The sequence below is a fragment of the Tamandua tetradactyla genome, chromosome 1 (assembly GCF_023851605.1).
Source record: "Tamandua tetradactyla isolate mTamTet1 chromosome 1, mTamTet1.pri, whole genome shotgun sequence".
Classification (NCBI taxonomy): Eukaryota; Metazoa; Chordata; class Mammalia; order Pilosa; family Myrmecophagidae; genus Tamandua; species Tamandua tetradactyla.
The window spans coordinates 72,086,164-72,107,457 of record NC_135327.1 but is presented as its reverse complement, the minus strand read 5'-3'; the positions used below and the strand labels follow the sequence as shown (position 1 = coordinate 72,107,457).

The 21,294-nt window shown below is 34.7% G+C and overlaps 1 protein-coding gene across 4 annotated transcripts in view; it reads left to right on the top strand.

Moving 5' to 3' along the window:
* Positions 1–20,265, top strand: part of ZPBP (zona pellucida binding protein) — a 158,064-nt gene extending 137,799 nt beyond the window's left edge. For 2 of the 4 annotated variants that reach the window (XM_077118912.1, XM_077118919.1), the window contains one exon: positions 18,651–20,265. In XM_077118912.1, the coding sequence (XP_076975027.1) occupies positions 18,651–18,684 (34 nt within the window). In that variant the 3' untranslated portion in view covers positions 18,685–20,265. Of the gene's footprint in view, positions 1–8,905; positions 9,033–18,650 lie in introns of all 4 variants that reach the window. The other 2 variants (XR_013158698.1, XM_077118934.1) reach the window with 2 other exon arrangements.
* The last annotated feature ends 1,029 nt before the right edge of the window (positions 20,266–21,294 follow it).

Genomic DNA, 21,294 nt, shown 5'->3' with positions numbered 1-21,294 from the left:
ATTTTTTGTCTCTATAGATTAACATATTCTGGGTAGTTCATAGAAATTAAATTATATAATATTTGTCCCCTGTCCTAGGCTTATTTCACTTAGCATAAGATTTTCAAGGTTCATCCATATTGTAGCATGTATTAGTTGTCCCATCCATTTTATTGCTTATTATAATAGTCCATGTTTGTATATATCATGATGTATTTATTCTTTTATCCATTGATGAACATTTGGGCTGTTTCCACTCTTTGGCTATTATAAATAGTAATGCTGCTATGAATCAGCGCATACACTTGTTTAAATACCTGTTTTCAGTTCTTTGGGGTATATATCTAGGGGTAGAATTGCTGGATCACTTAGTAATTCTGTTAACTTCTTGAGGAACCACCAAATTGTTTTCACAATGGCAAAAAAAATTTTCATTTCCACCAGCAATATTTAGGAATTCCAATTTCTCCATGTCCTTGTCAATGTTATTTTCTACTTGTTTGTTTTGTTTTTATAGCCATCTTAGTGGGTTGGAAGTGATATCTCATTATGGTTTTGATTTGCATTTCCTTAATTAATAATCTTTTCATTAATGAAACATCTTTTCATGGACTTGTGATCCACTATATCTTTTTTTAAGAGCTCCCATTGTGCAAATTGTTCTTTTGCTTTCTTGATAATATTTTTTGAGGCAAAGACTTCTCTCTTCTTTTAATTTTGATGAAGTTCAAGTCTTCTGTTTTTTGTTGTTTTTATTGTTGCTCATGCTTTTGGATGCCATATCTAAGAATCCAGTGTGGAATCCAAGTCATGATATTTAACAAATGTTTCTTTGTAATGGTTTTATGGTTTTACTTCTTATGTTTTTGTGGTTGACCTGTTTTCTGTTCATTTTTGCATGTGTTGTGAGTTACAGGTCTAACTTAATTCTGTTATACATGGCTATGTCATTGTCTCAGTACCCTTTGCTGAAAAAAAGTTTTCTTTCTCCATTGAAAGGTCTTTGTACCCTATAAGAATATATTATACAATTAGTCATGGGTTTACTTTTAGACTGTTATTTTTATTCCACTGCTCTATATGTCTACCATTTTGCCCATACCGCATGCTTTTGATTACTATAGGTCTGTAATAGGTTTTTTAATTGGAAAGTGTGAGCCCTACAACTTCTTTCTTCCCTTTCAGTATTGTTTTTGGCTATTTAGGGTTTCTAGCAGTTGCATATGCATTTAGAGGTTAGCTTTTCCATTTGTACAAAAATAGGCTGTTGGGATTTGAGGAGGATTATATTGATTCTATAGATTGCTTTGGGGTAGCATTGTTTGTTTTGTTTTGTTTTAACAATACAAAATGCCCAATTCATTAAATGGGATGTCTTTCCATTTATTTAGATATTCTATATTTCTTTTGACAATGTTTTATAGTTTTCAGTGTAAATGTTTTTCTGTTCCATGATTAAATTTATTTCTAGGTGTTTTATTATTTTGGCTGCTATTATTTTCTAGAATTCATTTTTGGATTGTTTATTGATGGGATGTAAGAACTCAGCTTTTTTGGGTGTTGATCTTGTATTCTGCATCTTTGTGGAATTTGTGTATTAATTCTGCTATTGTTGCATGCTTGGATTACTTGGGATTTTTTTATATAAGATCATGTCATGTGCAAATACAGATAGCTTTACTTCTTCCTTTCCAATTTGAGGCCTTTCTTTTATTGCCTCATTGATCTGGCAGGAAATTGTAGTAAAATGTTGAAAGGAACAGTGAAAGCAGGCATCCTTTTCTTTTTTCTAATAATAGAAGGTGAGTTTCCATAATTTCAGCATTGAGTTTAATGTTAGCTATGAGTTTTTCATAAATGGTTCTTATCATCTTGAGGACTTCCTTTCTATTCCTAGTTATCTAAAGTGTTTTTATCAGAAAATGATGTTGGATTTTATCAAATGCTTTTCCTGTGTCAATTGAAACAGTCATGTGTTGTTTTTTTTTTTTCTTACATTCTATTAATTGCTATAGTACATTGATTGATTTTCTTATGATACCTTTGCATTCCTGGGCTAAATCCCATTTGATCATAATGGATAATCATTTTAGTGTATAATACATTTTAGTGTATAACCATGTTAGATTTGGTTTGCTAGTGTTTTGTTTAGGAGTTTTGCATCTATATTCATAAATGATAGTGATAATGTAGTTTTCTTTCCTTGTGCTTGCTTGTCTGTCTGGCTTTATTGTCATCAAAATACTGGCCATCAAAAGACTTGGAAATTGTTCCCTCTTCTATGTTTTGGAAGAATTTGAAAAGGACTGGTGTTTCTTCAACTCCAAATATTTGGTGACTTCAGCCATGAAGACATCTGTTTCTGAATTTTTCTTTGTTAGGTGGTTTTATTTTTATTACTAATTCAACTCTTTATTTGGTATATGTCTGTTCAGATTTTCTCCAGCTACTAATTCACCTTTGGCAATTTATGCTTCTAGAATTTGTCCATTTAATTTGTCTATTTTGTTGGTATACAATTTTTTATAGTATGCTCTTTAATCTTTATTATTTCTTTAAGGTCGGTAGTAATATCCCACTTTCATTCTGAGTTTGGTTTATTGTGTCTTCACTCTCTTTCCCTGTTCTCCCTCTTCCTCTCTGTGAATCTAGTTAAAGGTTTGTCAGTTTTATTATTTTCTCAATGAGCTAACTTTTTAAAAGCATTTTTTATTGTGAAATATAGCATACTAAAAAAAAGCAATAAATTTCAAAATACATTGTAACAAGTAGTTATAGAACAGATTTCAGAGTTTGGTATGGGTTACAGTTCAACAATTTTAGGTTTTTCCTTCTAGCTACTCCAAGATACTAGAGATTGAAAGAAATATCAATATAATGATTCAGTAGTCATAGTCATTTGTTTAATCCTACCTTTTCTGTTATAACTCCTCCTTCTACTTTGATCCTTCTCCCACTCTTTAGGGGTATTTGGGCTATGCCCACTCTAACTTTTTCATGTTGGAAAGAGGTGTCAATAATACGGGATAGGGAAATGAAACTAGTGGACCTTCTTGGAGAGACTGGCTCCTCTGGATCTCAGGACTTATCTGGCCTAGGAACCCATCTGGACATTGTAAGTTTCTAGAAAGCAATCTTAGTATGTGAAACTTTTGTAGAATCTCAGATAAAGCCCTCGGTGTTCCTTACGTTTGACAGGAATGGTTTTGGTTGAGGTTTGGCAAACCCTGGTAATAAGCAATATCTAGCTGAAGAGGTCCTCTGGAAGCAGCTCTTAGGCATAACTGTAAGTAGACTTAGCTTCTCTGCTACAGAAATAGGATAGGGCAAGCCTCAGAATTGAGGACTTGGCCTATTGACTTGGTAGTCCCTAGTGTTTGAGACAGTATTAGGGACTTCCCTGGTGGTAAAGCTTAATAGTTTCATATTTTTTCTACCATCACTCAAGGGACTTTGCCAGTATTTTGTAATTATCTGCTCAACATACTCTGAGATGTATTTGGTTATTACATTAAGCTATACAGAATTACAAGCCCTCATTTCCATTCTGAGCTGCATGTACATGGATTGTTTAAATGAGCTACCCAGACAGGTTGAAATATATATGCCACAAAAAATTTAGGTTTTGAACAACCTAAGCCTCTCTTCCTTTGGTCTCATACAGTAAGTGAAAATCTAAAATACTGACAATGTCATCCTTACCCTGTATTCTGATTTATCTTAGTCCTGACCCTGTCAGCTTTGTTCTTATCTCTAATTGAAGCCTGATCTCTTTTTTTTTTTTTGCAGTTGTTATATATAGCAATGCAAACTTTCAGAGCTGCAGATCTCCAACTCTGAGTCTTAGGTGTCACACAGGTAGCTACGGTTCCAGGGAGATACCAGATTATACATATATAGCGCAGCCTCTGAAAATCTAGAAATAACATTTACAGCTCTATACTAAATATAATAAGAGTGTACAATCTAGGCCCCAATTTTCTTATAAATATTTTCTAAAAGAGGCCATACAATATTTGTTCTTTTGCTTCTGGTTTATTTGCACTACATAATGTCCCCACATAATGTTCACCTCATCATAGGCCTTACAACTTCATTTCTTTCCGTAGCCATGCAATATTCCATCATATGTATGCACCATATTTCGGCATTCTACTTCTCATTCAATATATACTTTAGTCACCTCCATTCATTGGGCATAATGTATAATGTCCACAGTCAACAATCCATATCTCCCATATCATCACTTTAGTTGTACAATCATCAATACTCTCAATTTTAGACAATCTTCATTGCTCTAAAGAGAAAAATAACTGATAAACACACCCTCACCAAATAGAAAATCCAAAATGCCCCTTAAATCTTGTCCTTCTCCCACAATCATTTACTCCTGCTATTGTGGTACTGTTGATGTCTTCCTGTTTAATATAGACCATAGTCTGCAATTACAGTTTTCACCTAGTACCCCTCCATTATTTACTCTTCATACAAGATTAATAGCTTTGAATTAGTTCAGACGAGAATTTGCTTATATTTTTAGTGCTGTACAATAGGATACATGGCTTCATATAACCACTTTCAATCATGTTCACCTTCATTATGGCAGCATTACTTATAGACCTATTAATGAGCTGCCTTCGCTTGTCCATTTTCTTACATTTAAGTTCAACCTTATTAGCTAACTGTTCACCCATCTCTACCTTCCGTGTTTCTCTACATCCCCTACATTCTATATTGTAAACCTCTGAGTTCACCTTAATCGGGGTCATAAATAGCAAAATCATATAGTATCTATACTTTTGTGTCTGGCATATTCACTCAGTATTATGTCCTCAAGGTTCATCCATGTTGTCATATGCTCCAGGACCTTGTTTCATCTTACTGCTGCAGTAATATTCCATTGTGTATATATATATACCACATTTTGTTTATCCACTCGTCTGTTGTGGGGCACCTGGATTGTTTCCATCTTTTAGCAATTGTGTATAATGCTGCTATGAACATCAGTGTGCAAATGTCTGTTTGTGTCACTGCTTTAATCTCTTTTGGGTATATACCAAGTAGTGATATTGCCAGGCCATAGGGCAACTCGATATTTGGTTTTCTAAGTAACTGCCAAACGGTATTCCATAGTGGCTGTACCATTATACATTCCCACCAGTGTCCCAATTTCTTCACATCTTCTCCAGCATTTCAGTTTCCTGTTTGTTTAATAGCAGCCATTCTTTTAGGTGTAACAATACCTCATTATAGTCTCGATCTGCATTTCCCTTATATTTAATGAAAATGAGCATCTTCTAGCATCTGTATTTTCTCTTTGGGAAAATGTCTGTTCATATGTTAGCCCATTTTATAATTGGATTATTTGTTCTTTTGTTTTGAGTTATATGATTTCTTTATGTATGTAGGATATCAAACCTTTATCTGATACGTGATTTCCAAATATTTTCTCCCATTGAGTTGGGTGCCTCTTGACAAAGTCTTTCGGGGCACAGAAGCATTTGATTTTGAGAAGTTGCCATTTATCTATTTTTTTTTTTCATTTATTGCTGTTCTCTGGGTATAAAGTTTAGGAAGCTAAACTATTAGGACTTGAAGATGTTTCCTTATGTTTTCTTCTAGGAGGTTTATGGTACTGGCTTTTTTTTTAGGTCTTTGGTCCACTTTGAATTAATTTTTATATAGGGTGTAAGGCAAGCGTCCTCTTTCATTGTTTTGATTATTGATATCTAGTTCTCTCATGCCTATTTATTGAAAAGAATATTCTGTACCAGATCAGTGGATTTGGGAACCTTGTTGAAGATCCATTGACCATAGATTTGATGGTTTGTCTGTACACTCTTGATTCAATTCCATTGATCAATACCTCTATCTTTATGCCAGTACTAGACTGTTTGGACCACTGTGGCTTTGTAATAAGCTTTAAAATCAGAAAGCATTAATACTCCCACTTTGTTCTTCTTTTTCAGGATATTTTTAGCTATCCAAGGTTTCCTTCCCTTGCAAATGAACTTGATAACTATCTTTTCCAAATTTTCAAAGTAGTTTGTTGGAATTTTCATTGTATTGCATTGAAACTGTAGACCAATTTGAGTAGAATTGATATCAACTATATTTAACCTTCCTATTCACAAGCAGAGGATGACTTTCCACTTGTTTAGATCTTTTTAAATTCCTTTTAGCAATGTTATATGGTTTTCTGTGTACAGTTCCTTTATGTCCCTGGTTAAGTTTATTCCTAGATAGTTTATTCTTTTAGTTATTACTTTGAATGGAATTTTTCCTTAATTGTCTCCTCAATTAGGTCATTGCTTCTGTATAGAAACGTTACTCATTTTTGCACATTAATCTTGTATCCCACCAATTTGCTGAATTTATTAGCTTAGGAAGCTTTTTCATAGATTTATCAGGGTTGTCCAAGTATAGTATTATGTCATCTGCAAACAATGAAGGTTTTATATCTTCCTTTCTGATTTGGATGCCTTTTATTTCTTTTTCCTGCCTGATGGCTCTAGCTTGAACTTCTAGTACAATGTTGGATAATAGTGGTGACAGAGGGCATCCTTGTCTCATTCCTGATTTTAGAAGGAAGGCTTTCAGTCTCTCTCTCCGTTGAGTATGATATTGGCTATAGTTTTTTGTATATTGCCCTTTATCGTATTGAGGAAGTTTCCTTTGATTCCTACTTTTTGAAGTGTTTTTATTAGAAAATTATGCTGAATTTTATCTAACACTTTTTTAGCATCAATGGAGAGGATCATGTGATTGTTTTCCCTTTCAATTCGTTACTGTGGTGTATTACATTAATTTTCTTGTGTTGAACAACCCTTGCGTTCCTAATGTAAATCCCACTTGGTCGTGGTATATAAATCTTTTAATGTGTCATTGGATTTGATTTGCTTGTATTTTGTTGAGAGTTTTTGCATTTGTGTCCATTAGGGAGATTAGCCTAATGAATAGTTTTCCTTTCTTGTAGCATCTTTACCCGATTTTGCACTAGAGTAATATTAGCTTCATAAAATGAATTAGGTAGTGTTCCTTTTTCCTCAGTTTTTTTGGAAGAATTTCCACAGCTTAATGTTAGTTCTTTTTGGAATATTTGATAAAAGTGAATCCATCTGGCCAGGGCTTTTCTTTGTAGGAAGATTTTTGATGACTGATTGACTCTCTTTACTTGTAATTAGTTTGTTGAAGTATTCTGTTTCTTCTAGAGTCAAGTGTAGCTGGTTCATGTGTTTCTAGGCATTTGTTCATTTCACTTAAGTTGTCTAGTTTGTTGGCATTTAGTTGTTCGTAGTATACTTTTATGAGTTTTTTAAATTTCTTCAGGTCCATGGTAATGACCTCCCTCTCATTCTGATTTTATTTACTTGCATCCTCTCTCTCTCTTTTTCTTTGTCACCCTAGCTAGGGGTCCATCAATTTTATTGATTTTCTCAAAGAACCAACTTTTGGCTTTATTGATTCTTTTTATTGTTTTTTTTCCAATTCATTTATTTCTGTTTTAATCTTTGTTATTTCTCTCCTATTTTGGAGGGTTAGTTTACTGTTCTTTCTCTAGTTCCTCAAAGTGAACAATTAAGTTCTTGATTTTTTGCTTTCTTCTTTTTTAATATAGGCATTTAGGGCAATAAATTTCCCTCTCAGCACTGCCTTTGCAGCATCCCAGAAATTCTGATATATTATCATTATCATTTATCTCCAGATATTTACTGATTTCTCTAGCAATTTCTTCTTTGACCCACTGATTATTTAAGAGTGCATTATTTAATTTCCATTTGTGAAAGTTCTGGTTCTTTGGGGGTTATTGATTTCCAGTTTCATTCCTTTGTGGTCAGAGAAAATGCTTTGAATAATTTAAATATTTTTACACGTATAAAATTTGTGCCCCATCCTATGATCTATCCCAGATAACGTTCCATGAGCACTAGCGAAGAATGCATATCCTTGTGTTTTGGGGTATAATAATCTATATATGTCTGTTAGATCTAATTCATTTATCAGGTTGTTTAAGTTCTCTCTTTCCTTGCTGATCCTCTGTATGGTTGTTCTATCTGTAGAGGAGAGTAGCATATTAAAATTTCCCAACTGTGCCAGTTTGAATCTGTGGTATACCCCAGAAATGCCATGTCCTTTAATCGTCATTCAATATGCTGGATGGGAACTTTTTAGTTATCCATGGAGATGTGATCCATCCAATTGTGGGTGGTGACTTTTGATTAGATGTGTCTGTACCCATTCAAGGTGGGGTTGTTTATTGGAGCCTTTTAAGAGGGAACCATTTTTTTAAAAAAGGCTCTTTAAAAGCCATTCTGTTTCTGATATATCACATTCTGGCAGCTAGCAAACTAGAATAGTGCTATTATTATTGAAATGTCTATTGCTCCCTTCAGTTTTGCCAATGTTTGCCTCATGTACTTTGGAGCTCCTTGATTGGGTGCATAAACATTTATGATTGTTATTTTTTTCTTGGTGAATTGTCCCTTTTATTAATATGTAGTATCTTTCCTTGTCTCTTATAAACTCTTTACATTTAAAATCTATTTTGTCTGATATTAGTATAGCTGCTGCTGCTTTCCTTTGGTTATAGCTTGCATGGAACATCTTTTTCCATCCTTTAATTTTCAGTCTATTGGTACTTGTTCTAGTTTGCAAGCTGGCAGAATGCGATATACCAGAAACAATGACATGTAAAAATGGGAATTTATTAAGTTTCAGGTTTCAGCTCTAAGGCCGTGAAAATGTCCAAATTAAGGCAAGGCTATGAAAATGTCCAAATGAAGGCACCAACAAGAGGTTACTTTTACTCAAGGAAGGCCGATGAAATTCAGGGTTTCTCTCTCAGCTGAAAAGGCACACGACGAAGCCTGCTATCTTTCTCTCCCAGCTCCTTGTTTCATGACGTTTTCCTTTTTTATCTCCAAAGGTCTCTGGCTGCATCGACTCTTGTGACTCTCTCCAAAGTTCTTCACTCTTAAAGGACTCCAGTAAGCAAACCAGACCTTGAATGGGTGCAGACACATCTCCACTGAAATTAAAAGTTACTATGCACAGTTGAGTGGGTCATAATTCCATTGAAATAATTGAAAAGATATCATGCAGTATATTGTGTGAGGGTTAAAGAACTTGGCTTCTCTGAGGTACACAACAGATTCAAACTGGCATAGTACCCTTGGGTCAAAGATGAGTCTCTTGTAAGCAGCATATGGATGGATCATACATTTTAATCAAGTTTGTCAATCTTTATTTTTTAATTGGTGAATTTAATCTGCTGATATTCAAAGCTATTACTGTAAAGGTATTTCTTGACTCAACCATCTTATCCTTTGGTTTTTCTTTGTCAAATCTATATATTCTTTTCCCTCTCCACTTTTATCCTTTAAGTTACCCTTACTGGTGCTTTTCAATTTTGTGCCCTCCTCCAGACCTCCCTTTCCTGCCTTTTTTTTTCAGCCAACAGAACTCACTTTATATTTTATGTAGGGCTGATCTCTTTTTGACAAATTCTCTCAGCCTTTGTCTATGAAAATTTTAAACTCTCCCTCATGTTTGAAGGACAGCTAAGCTGGATTCAGAATTCTTGGCTGGAAGTCTTTCCCTTTCAGACTCTTAAATGTATTATAGCACTGCCTTCTCATCTCTGTGTCTTCCATTAAATAGTCCGAATGTTATTTCCTCTGTATGTGGTGAGTTGCTTTCTCTTGCCACTTTCAGGACTTTCTGCTTCTCTTCAACATTTAACAGAATGATTAGTATGTGTCTTGGAGTAGACCTATTTGGATTTATTCTATTTTGGATTTGCCAACAGCTTCTTTGATCTGCATATTTATGTCTTTTATAATGGTTAGAAATTTTCTTCCATTATCTCCTCAACTAATCTTCTTGGCCCCTTGTCTTTTCTTCCTGGGACACCAGTGATTCCTGTCATCATTTCCCTGGGATCAAATTCAAATGTTTCCTTCTTTTTGCCATTTGTTCTTTTGTGCCTTTGAATTCAATAGTCCTGTCCTCTAGTTCAATTACTCTTTCTTTGCCTCTTCAAATCTGCTATTTTTAATCTCTGTTGTATTTTTAATTTGGTCTACATTATCTTTCATCTTTGTGATATTTGCTATTTTTCTACTTATAATTTCAAATTTTTCTTTATGCTTTTCTAGTGTCTTCTTGATATTCCTTATATCATTAGCCAACCCACTGAATTTATTATGTTTGAATAGTTGTTCCAGAATCTGTGTCTCCTCTCGTGTTTTATTTTGGTCATTTGGCTGGGCTTTAATCTGCCTGCATCTTTATATGGTTTGCCATTTTCTGTTGGCTTTGAGGCATTTGATTACCTTAATAAGATTATTTTAGAAATTGATTTCCCTCAGTCATCTAAGGTTTTGCATTTGCGTGGATTTGTGTTGAAGGTCTTCCTTTGCACTTGGTCGTCAGTAATTCACTGCCAAACCAATACCCAGACCTCATGCTGGTGATGCAGCTCTTCTTGAGGATCTGTTTGAAGCTTGACACATAGGCGGTTAGTCAGATTTTACTTTCTGTTTCTCCCCAGCAGATGGCGCTTAGGGGCCTCCTCTTCCCCTGAGGCCCACCTCTCCCTGACTGAGACGGCCTGGTGAGGTGGGTGGAGACCCTATGCAATTCCAGCCAGGTCCACTGGTTCTGGTATGCACTGAAAGCCTCCAACCCTGGGGCTGGGTAATAGGTAGTGTGCATCTCAGCAGAGATTCTGCCTGTGGGCCTGACATACTTGAGGTCCCCAGGCTCCCACTTGGATTGACTTGGGCTTATGGGACTGGGTATGTCAGTTGCCCCTGTCCTCAGCCAACCTGGAAATGCCTGCTGGCTGGGTGTGGCATAGAACATAGGGCAGGGCCCGGGGCCCGGTGTGTGGTACACGGCATGTCATGGGGCACTGGGGCACAGGGGTTAGATGCACAGCTTGACTTGCTTCCTTGTTCCTGCTTCCCAGTCTGTGCACTTCTGAGGGTTCCAGGCATGCATACGAAAAGGGAAGTAGTAGGCTTTGTGCACTAGCTGAATAGTCTCTATGATGAGCAGGGAAAGCAAGTTTACTGACTTCCATGTACCCCAAGGGAGCTCTTGGCTGTGGACCTAATATCCCAAGCTAGCTGTAGGGGCAGGCACTTTACTGGGTGGGGCCTGTTGTCTCTGCTGGAATCCCTCCAGAACCTACTCACCCCATTCTCTGTGTCTCAATTCCCTAGCTTTTACATCCAGGACCTCCCTGTATAGTGTAGAAGATACTCTCAAGTCACTCACACCCAGGAACTGCTATCAAGTTGTTTTGTGTCACTTCTCTAGTTGTTCCTTGGAGCAGGAGTGAACTCAGCCTTCCCATTCTGCAATATTCCCAGAAGTCCCAATGGACCAACTTTGATTTTATTGCTTCTCTCTATTGTTTTATTTTTCTCTATTTCATTTATCTTTGCTCAACTGTTTATTTCCTTCTTTTAGCTGGTTTTGGATTATTTCTAGTTTATTTAGGTGTGAAGTTAGGCTTTACTTTGATGTCTTTTATACATTTTTACATCTGGCATTTATGGCTAAGCACTTCCTTCTGTACAATGCTTTCAGGGCATTTCTACATTTTGCTACAATTATTTTTGTTTTCATTCATCCCTAAGTATTTTCTAATTTCCGATAATATTTCACCTTTGAGTGTTTTATTTAATTTTCTCATATGTGTGAATGTGCCAGTTTACTTTTTCATTGACTTCTAGTTTTATTACGTTTTGATCAGATATACTTTGCATTGTTTTAATCTTTGTAAACTATTGAAACTTGTTTTGTGGCCTAATAGAAGGTCTGTAAATTTTGAGAAATTTGCATATATACTTTGGTAAAATTTGTATTCTGCTATTTTGGGATGGAATGTCCTGTATATTTGCATTCAGTCCTGTTTGTTTATATTCATCAAATCCCCTGTTTCCTTATTGATCTGCCTAGTTAGTCTATCCATATTGGAAATAGTATTGTAATCTCTAATTATAAATGTAGAACTATCTATTTCTCCCTTCAGTTCTTTCAGTATGTTCTTCAAGGAAATTGGTGTTCTCTTCTTTGGTGTGTATATGTTTATAGTGTTAAAGCTTCCTGATGAAGTGATCATTTTATCATTATATAATACTACCTTTGTATCTTGTAACTGCTTTCTTTCTAATTTAATTTGTCTGATATTAATATTGCTGTACAAGCATTCATTTGTTAATCTTTGCATGGAATATTTGTTTATACTCTTACTTTCAATGTTTCTTTCTTTTTAAAGTGTATTTATTGAGAAATCTTCACACACATACATTCCATCCACAGTATACAATCAGTGGCTCACAATAGCATCACATAGTTGTGTATTCATTACCATGATCATTTTTAAAAGATTTGCATCACTCCAGAAAAAGAAAAAAGAAAAAACTCATACATCCCATACCCCTTTCCCCCCCTCTCATTGACCACTACTATTTCAATCCACCCATTTTTTTTTACCCCTTATCCCACCCCTATTATTTATCAATTTATTTTTCTACTCATCTGTCCTACCCTGGATAAAAGGAGCATCAGATACAAGATTTTCACAATCACGTCACACTGTAAAAGCTATATAGTTATACAATCATCTTCAAGAATCAAGGATACTGGAAAACAGTTCAACAGTTTCAGGTACTTCCCTCTAGCCACTCTCAATACACCATAATTTAAAAGGGATATCTGTATAATGCATAAGAATAACCTCCAGGATAACCTCTCAACTCTGTTTGAAATCTCTCAGGCACTGAAACTTTATTTTGTCTCATTTCTCTGTTCCCCTTTTGGTCAAGAAGGCTCTCTCAGTCCCATAATGATGGATCCAGGCTCATCCTGTCCCACATTGCTAGGGAAATTTACACCCCTAGGAGTCATGTCCTACATAGTAGGGATGGCAGTGAGTTCACCTGCTGAGTTGGCATAGAGAGAGAGTGAGGCATATCTGAGCAACAAAAGAAGTTCTCTGGGGTGATTGTAAGGCATAACTATAAGTAGGCTTAGCTTCTCTTTTGCAGGAATAAATTTCATAGGGTTGAACCCAAAGATCGAGGGTTCAGCCTATTGAATTGATTGTCCCCACTGCTTGTGATGATATTAGGAATTTCCCAATTGGGAACATTTACTATTTCCTTTCTCCCAAGTCCCCCAAGAGGACCTTGCAAATATTTTTTCTTCTCTCCCCAAATTACACGGGGAAATAGCAGGACATCACACTAACCTGTACAAACTGACATGATCCCATGCCCTATTCAAGATTACATGTAATTATGGTGTTGAAGTAAACTAACCATAAAAGTGAAATTAAATAATGTACTACCCAAAGTATAAATTTTGCACCAAACAAACATCTTTTCCTTTGGTCCCACACAGAAGCTGAAGTTTTAAAATATAGGCCATATCATCCTTTACTCTTTATTCTGATTTACCTTATGCCTATCTAGATCAACTAAATTCATGTCCCTAGTTGAAGTCTGATTACTTTTTCAACTTTTTAAATAGCTGCTGTATGGGTAATGATGAGTTTCATAGATTCAGAGCTCTAACTGTGAGTCTGAGGTTTCACATAAATACCCAAAGTTTCTGGGGATGACTAGGTTGTACACAAATAGCTCAGTATCTCAGAATTTAGAAATAATAGTTATAACTCCAGAATAGTTGTGACTTCTGTTTATGCCTTTAAATTTTAAGTGAGTGTCCTGTAGACAGCATGTATTTGGATCTTTTTTTTTTTAAGCCATTCTGTTAACCTCTGATGTTTAATTGGAAAATTTCATCTGATTACATTTAAGGTAATTCAGTTTGAAAGGATATTCTTCTGCCATTTTGCTATTTGTTTTCTGTTTGTCTTTTGCCTTTTCTGGTCCTCATATCCTCATTGCTGCCTTCATCTGCATGTAATTGATTTTTGTAGTGTACTATTTTGATTCTCTTCTAATTTCCTTTGTGTATAATTTTTCAGTTTTTTTAGTAGTTATTATAGGGACTACAATTAAAATTCAAATTTATTTAAAAATCTAGTTTGATTTTGCTGCTTTCTGTGGGATGTAGCTGTTTGTTTAGTAAGATTTTCTAACTTTTTTTTAAAGTGTGTGTCCTTCATCTTGTGTGGCCTCTTTAGTTACTCTAAAAAAAAAAAAAAAGTTACTCTTTCATTTCTGTTACTTTAGCGTGTATCTAGTGTTTGTAAGAGAATTCCTTGAAAGCCAAGAGTCCAGACAGAGACAGAGACAGAGAGAAACAGTGGCAAAAAGAAAGAAAGAGAAAATAAAGTAATAAAGAATGAAAGTGAACCCTCCCCAAACAAAACAAAGCAAGGCAAAACAAGACTGGAAGAGGATTTTTGTTTTGTTTTGCTTTGCTTTGTTTTACTTGCAATTGGTTATGTAGTTGGGCACTCTGTGGAATGAGTTGCTGTACAGTGCATTGTAGGAACATAGGCTCAGCAACAGTAGAGATTCTCAACAAATGATTGCTTTATTACTACACAGCACAAAGGGTCCAAAATAGCAGGGGAAGAAGTCACATCATTGCCATTCCCTTGGGGAGCCCAACTGCTTAGTTCAGGATCAGTAGATGCCAGCTCTGCATGTTCCACTTTGCATTGGAGATGAAGGATCCTGTCTTGTCCGAATGTGGGGATTTTGTACATCCCATGGGGTGGGACTCTGCCATTGAGCAAAAAGCATGTATCAAGCAACCTTTTTTTTGTGGCATTCCAGCCTTGGCAAGCAGCTGGTGCTGCTAGTTTCCAGTTTTGGGTTCAAAGTATAGTGAGACCATTCCATTTCTGGGTAGCTTATTTTTCATAGTTGAGACCAAACATCTCTCCCAGGCTGTGAAATGGAAACATGTTGAAACATATGCACACAGACAAGTAACAGGGGAAAAGGAGGGAGGGTAAGTGAGGCCTCAGAAATGTCCATTGAGCATGTCTGTGGTTTCCCCAGCATGCTCCTTCAATGTTTAGCTAGACCACTCTGCCTTAGCCTTCAGTTCCTACTTACTGGAGATCAGCCAGAGGTGAAAGCTTAAGGTATTCACTAAGAATGCATTCTTCCCATGGTATGTGCATGGCTTCCTAGATTCCCTAATATTCATGGGTGCCCTTGAATACCCTGATCTTCCAAAGAAGCTCTCTCAGCAGCTTCTATTCCAAGACTTTTGGAGCTCTGTTTTATGCCTCAATTATAAATGTTTTGAGAATTGCCCACCATTTTTCTGCCCTGAGGGATTCTAGAGTAGATGCAACAAATACAAATGCCTTTCACCAGTATCTCAGGTAGCACCCAGACAACCCAAATTCTTTGTGAATAAGGTCTGCCCTGCTCACTGTGGAGCTGTGGACAGGGTCCTAGGCTGGAAACATGTGCTGTCTTGTTCAAGACCACTTTCCAGCTAGAGAGGAGATGGGGGGTGGTGTGCAGATTAAAATTCCACAAAGCTTTCGTACTTTTTAAAAGTTGGTTTTTCCTTCATTCAGCATTTGCTTGGGTGCTATAAACCTTTAACTATTTTTCAGAGTACTGGCAAAATTAATTTTTAATAGTTGACTTCTTGGTATTTCAGTGTTTCTTTGTAGGAATGGGTACTTGGAACTGCCTACTCTACTGTCATCTTCACTGATTTCACTATCTTGCCACTTGTTTTTTAACTGTGTAAAGTGTCACTGGTAACTAAATTTTGTTTACTGTTGTGTTAGCTAGGGTTCTCTAGAGAAACAGAATCAGCAGGAGATATCCATAAATAAAAGTTTATAGGGCAGTGAGATTGTGGGTCAGTGGTAGGTTCAATTCCCAGTGCCTGCCCATGCTTAATTAATTAATTAATTAGAGTGTCTCATGTAACCATGGGGATATAGAGCCCAAGGTCTGTAGGGCAGACCACAAGCTGGCAGCTCCAATGAAGGTCCTCAGTGAAGTCTCAGGAGAGGCTGATGCTTTAAGCTGGAGGGATGACTGACTTTCTATTCTGAATCCTCCTTAAAAGGCTTCGGGTGATTACATTAAGCGTCACTCATTGCAGAAGGCAATGATTACAAATGCAATCAGCTGTGGATGCCACCCGATCATGATTTAAGTCTAGGAAATGTCCTCAAAGCAACAGACAGGCCAGCGCTTGCCTGACCAGACAACCAGGCACCACCACCTGGCCAAGTTGACACATGAACCTGACCATGACAACTGTATTATCAGTCTTCTTCCTTACTTTCTTTATTTGTTGTTTTTTAGAAAAGTCTATTTTCCTCATAATCATGAGAAATTTCCCTGATATTTTATTTCATTAATTTCAAAATTTTGTTTCTATACACCCAGGGATTGAATACAGATATACTTTATTTTATAGAGAGAATGAAATAAGGCTTTTAAAGACTATATATATATATGTAGTCTTTAATATATGTATTTGTGTATGTATGTGTATGCATGGGTCCCTTATGGGTTCTCTGTTTCATTTTATTGATCTGTGATAATTACTAAAGCTTTATTAAATGTCTTGATATGTAGAGAGGCCAGACTACCTACTTTATTCTTTTTGAAAGTTATCATTTCAAAATTTGTTTAGTTCACTTAAATAAAATCATTATAGAGATTTGATTTGCAATTTCTTTGAATATATAGATTAATTTTGTCAAAATTTATATTATTGCATTAACATACTGCTGCATGTTGAAAAATCTAGTCTGAAAATTTGGTTTATTTTTGTAGATATGATTTGTGAGACTCATCCATGCTTATGAGGCAGTAATGCTATTTGGTTTTCTCTTTTTCTTTCATTTTCATTTCAGTATGATTTTCTACTACATGAATTTATCACAATTTGTTTATTTATATACATGTATATGTATGTATGTTATTGTCAGTTGACATTGATTCTAATCCCTACTCTTTTTGCTATTATAACTATTACTGTCATGAATATTTTCATATATCCTTGTATCCACAATTCTTCAAGGTCTTTATCTAATAATGAATCACAAAATACTCAGTTTATTTAAAAACGTCAGACTATCTTCCATAGTTGTTCTGTTAATTCACACTTTTACAACAAAATGTAGGAGAAATCTTTTGTTCCACATCTTTGCTAATACCTGGCACAATTAAACCTTAAATACGTGCCAACCTTGTGAATATGTAGTGTATCACTTTTTTTTTTTTTTTACATGGGAAGCTCCGGGAATAGAACCTGGGTCTGTGGCATGGCAGGCAAGAATTCTGCTACTGAGCCATCGTTGCACCGCCCTGATGTATCACATTTTGATGTTTATTTGCATTTCTCAGATTCCTATTGCATTTAAGCTTATTTTGTTGCTGTTGACTCAACAAAAATCCATTTACTGGCCATTCATTTTGTCTTTTGTTTCTATTTTAAATTTTTCTTTGTCTGTTTTTTTTCATTGATTTATAGGAGTATATATTCTGAACCACATTCCTCTTTTGGTTGTATACCTGTAACTGTCTTCCCCAATTTGTTGCTCAGCTGTTGTTAGATTTGTGATTTTTTATGGACAAAAGTCCTTGATTTTAATATCAGATATATCCATTTTCCCTGTAATGTTTAATGCTTGTTGTTGTTTATTAAAGAAATTATTCTATGTTCTTAGTTCATAAAGAGTTCTTTCCTGTATTTTATTGTTTCTTTATTCAGAACTACTGATCAGTCTGTAATGTTTCTTTCTCTTCTTATTTAAGTAGCCATGATTTAATCAGGCTGCAGTTAAATCTGTAGCTTGGAGATGTATTACTAAGTGAAAATCAAACCTGTATGATACCTTTTCTAATTTTTTACTTTGAAGAAATTTTAAATATTTTTCATCAATTCTACTTAAGAAACGAAAAAGCATTTTAATATGTATATATAACATTAGAAGGTATTATAGATAAGGATTGTGACATTACACATATAGTATTATGAAGGTTTGTTAATTTAATAACATTTATTTGAAAATTATATTTATTTCAACTTTGGTTTATATGATTTAATGCCAGTATCAATTTTACTGTACCAACAAATAATTTAGCTTTAGTTCTGCAAAGTATAAAACTGTCTTATATAATTCTTACTGTGTGTGTAAAGAATGTTTGCAGATTTCTCTTGCACTTGTGTAAAGATTGTTAGCACTTTGAATCCCTTTGTGTAACATTTCCAAAATTTTGCTCTAATAAATATTAGTTATTGTACTTTCAGAGAAAGTGTGCCATAGTTATACAATTTAAGGAAACATATACTGTTATATCATTGGAATTTTATAATATGTATTTTCAGTTTAAACACTGTTATTACTGAAGCAAATGCATCTGTTTAACTTCTTTTTAATGTTAATTTTTCATTTGGAAACATTAGTCCCCACATAAGGCATCTGTTAAAACTTGAGGAACTCTCTTGAATCTAGTGTGGAAAATACTGCCTCTGAATAAAAGAATATTTCCCAATTTGGAAAAAAATACATTTAAAAAATAAATTATATAAAATCAAATAATACAATATGCACCAGATCCGAACAATAACCTACATTATTGAATCTTGGTGCTGAAAAAAGTATCTTCTTTGAAAATGTATCTTCTGCACAGCTAAATTAGGTAGCATTTCTGGAAAAGTGTACTTATTAGCTCATTCTTTTTTCACAGTGGTCTGCAGCCCTGGAACTTACAACCCCCGTGATGGACTTCACTGCCTTCAATGCAATACCAGTATGATATATGGAGCAAAAGCATGCTAATAGACAATTGTTTTGAATTCCTCAGTGGTTTATTAAACAGAAAAGTATTTTTTTGAAATATTACTATATAATAAACAATATTATGCCAAAATTAAATGCATTAGATTTTACAAAAAAAAATGGTGTCATCATTTTGATCAAACACTGTACGTTCAAATGCTTTATGAAGGCGAACATTCTGTTATCCTCATCTGTTTATGCCAGGCCTACATATGACTCAAAATATTTCTTGTATCTCTGTGCTTAAAAAGTAGATTGAAATATACTATATTGGGATACCCCAAATTTTTTCAAGATTAAAAAAAAATCTTAGTCTGTCTTTCCTATGTGTAGGTTGGATTCAGAGCACCATATTATATTCTAATACAATCAGTTTCATTTCAGGGTCTTTCATTCCCTTTGATTTAACTTTACAGGGTTTTATTCCTTTTTTCTTTAACCTTTCCTAGTTCAAAGTCACTTTTAAATGTGTGGAAGTCTTATTACTGCAATATTTTGCCCTTAAAGTATAGGGCCTATCTCCCAAAACATTCTGGGTTTTTAATGTAGTTCAGTTTGGCTGTCTTAAGCATTTGAGGTTTAAAATCTGATAAGCTACCTTTTTGACCTTTTAGAATGAAGTAATCATTACATATGCCTAAATTAAGGTTTGAATTTTCTCAGTATACATTCAGAGAGACTAAGCTATTTGTTTTGCAAACAGCACCTCTATGGAAAAGAATCGAACAAATATCAAAACTTTTGTTTCATTTTCTTTGCTGTTAAAATGAGTATTATATGACAGATATTACTGCCACTACCACTATACTGACCTTTTTTTCACTTTGGGATGCTATATTTGAATATGGATAATTGTCTAGAGAATTAAATATTTAAATTCCATGAAAAACATATGATTAACTTACAAAATTAGTAGTCTCACAATTTTCTAATTATAGTTTTATTTATATTTGCATCAATTTTACTATCTCCTTGTCACTCCCTGTTTTGTTCTTTATATATCTTGTCTTAAAACATAAACATTTATAAATGGCAAATATATACAAGTTGAATCTAGGTAAAACTGTGCAATACTTTGACAAGGAAAATTCACCAGATAGTTGATAAACCTCTTATGTGGACATTATGTGACAAAAGCAACCTCAGGTTCCTCACACAAATACAAAGGGAAGAGAAATGACACGTAGCTATGTTCCTTTTGAAATCCTGGTGTATGTGTGTGTGTGTGTGTGGTGTTTTCTTTCTTTTAATCTCTTTGGGCTTTCATAACCATGGTATAATTGTTTTCAGATACTTTATAGGAGTTATTCAAGTGTCTTCTATTCCCTAGTTAGTTACATGTTGAACATATTACACTGTTTGGCTGACTTAATTGTTCTTTAAGGAACACATGTATTCTGTAACTTGTAAAAGGCCTACTGAGTCTTTCATGAAAACCAGTGCAACCTCCTTAATGTTTTCAAATTTCTTTGAAACATAATTGTATAATATGATCGATTGAAATATATAGTTTTTCCTATTAACTTTTTAAGTTTGGCCTGGTTTTTTTTTTTCTATTTTTAAACACATCTGAGTAAGGCACATTTTTCTCTCACACGAATACCATGATATCATCAGCTAATCAGCCTGGGAAAGCAGAGGCAGAGTTATGACAGCAATGATATGCATTGGAGATCAGAATCGGATCAAGTAAATATAGGTGGTGTAGGATATGGGTAGACAAAAAGTAAGAGGAAGATCAGAGTTATGAATATTTAACTTATGAAGGCAGAACAATATGATCATGGAAATATCAGAGAGCAGAACAAGATAAGATTAACAGAACAATCTGCAGAAATTGAGGCAGAGGAAAATGCAGGAGAAGAAAGAGAAGGATATACTGCTTCTCTTTCTGGGTTCCCATAGTTAAGTGTTCTTTGCTGTATTTGTCCCGTTAAATGTTCCTTTTGCTCTGTGTTTCATTGTATTATCAAATTTATTTTACTTAATTGCACATTTTTCTGTCTTCACATTCAATATTTACAAGGATATTTCTAGTTTCCTAGCCCTCTACCTCGAACACAGTTATGTGCTTAATAATTTTAAATATTAGTAGATTAAAAATCTGTGAGTATAAATACTTCAGTAACTAAGACAGATGTTGCATCTATTAATAGATAGGACTGAAAATGTTGGAAGTTGTTTAAAGTGATAACAATGCATATTATACAAATCATAAACTAATCTCTAAGAGATTATTGTCATAAAGCAGTGTTAAGTGTTTCTCATTTTTCTTTGCATCAAATAATATCTTATGTTTATATAATGGCTTATAATGGCTTAAGTTTCAGAAAACATTTTTTAAACTTATCTAATATGATCATTGCAATGACCTCTGAAGTTAGCAGGACAAATATGCCCATTTTCTATTTTTTTCTCATTACAAGTGTGCAATACATATTTATTTGGTAATAGGCTAAAAGAGTGTTAACAAATTTGGTTCAATAATCTCATTTACTAAAAAAAGTATCCTAAGGAATAAATCAGAAATCAGGTGAAATATTACTTAGAGG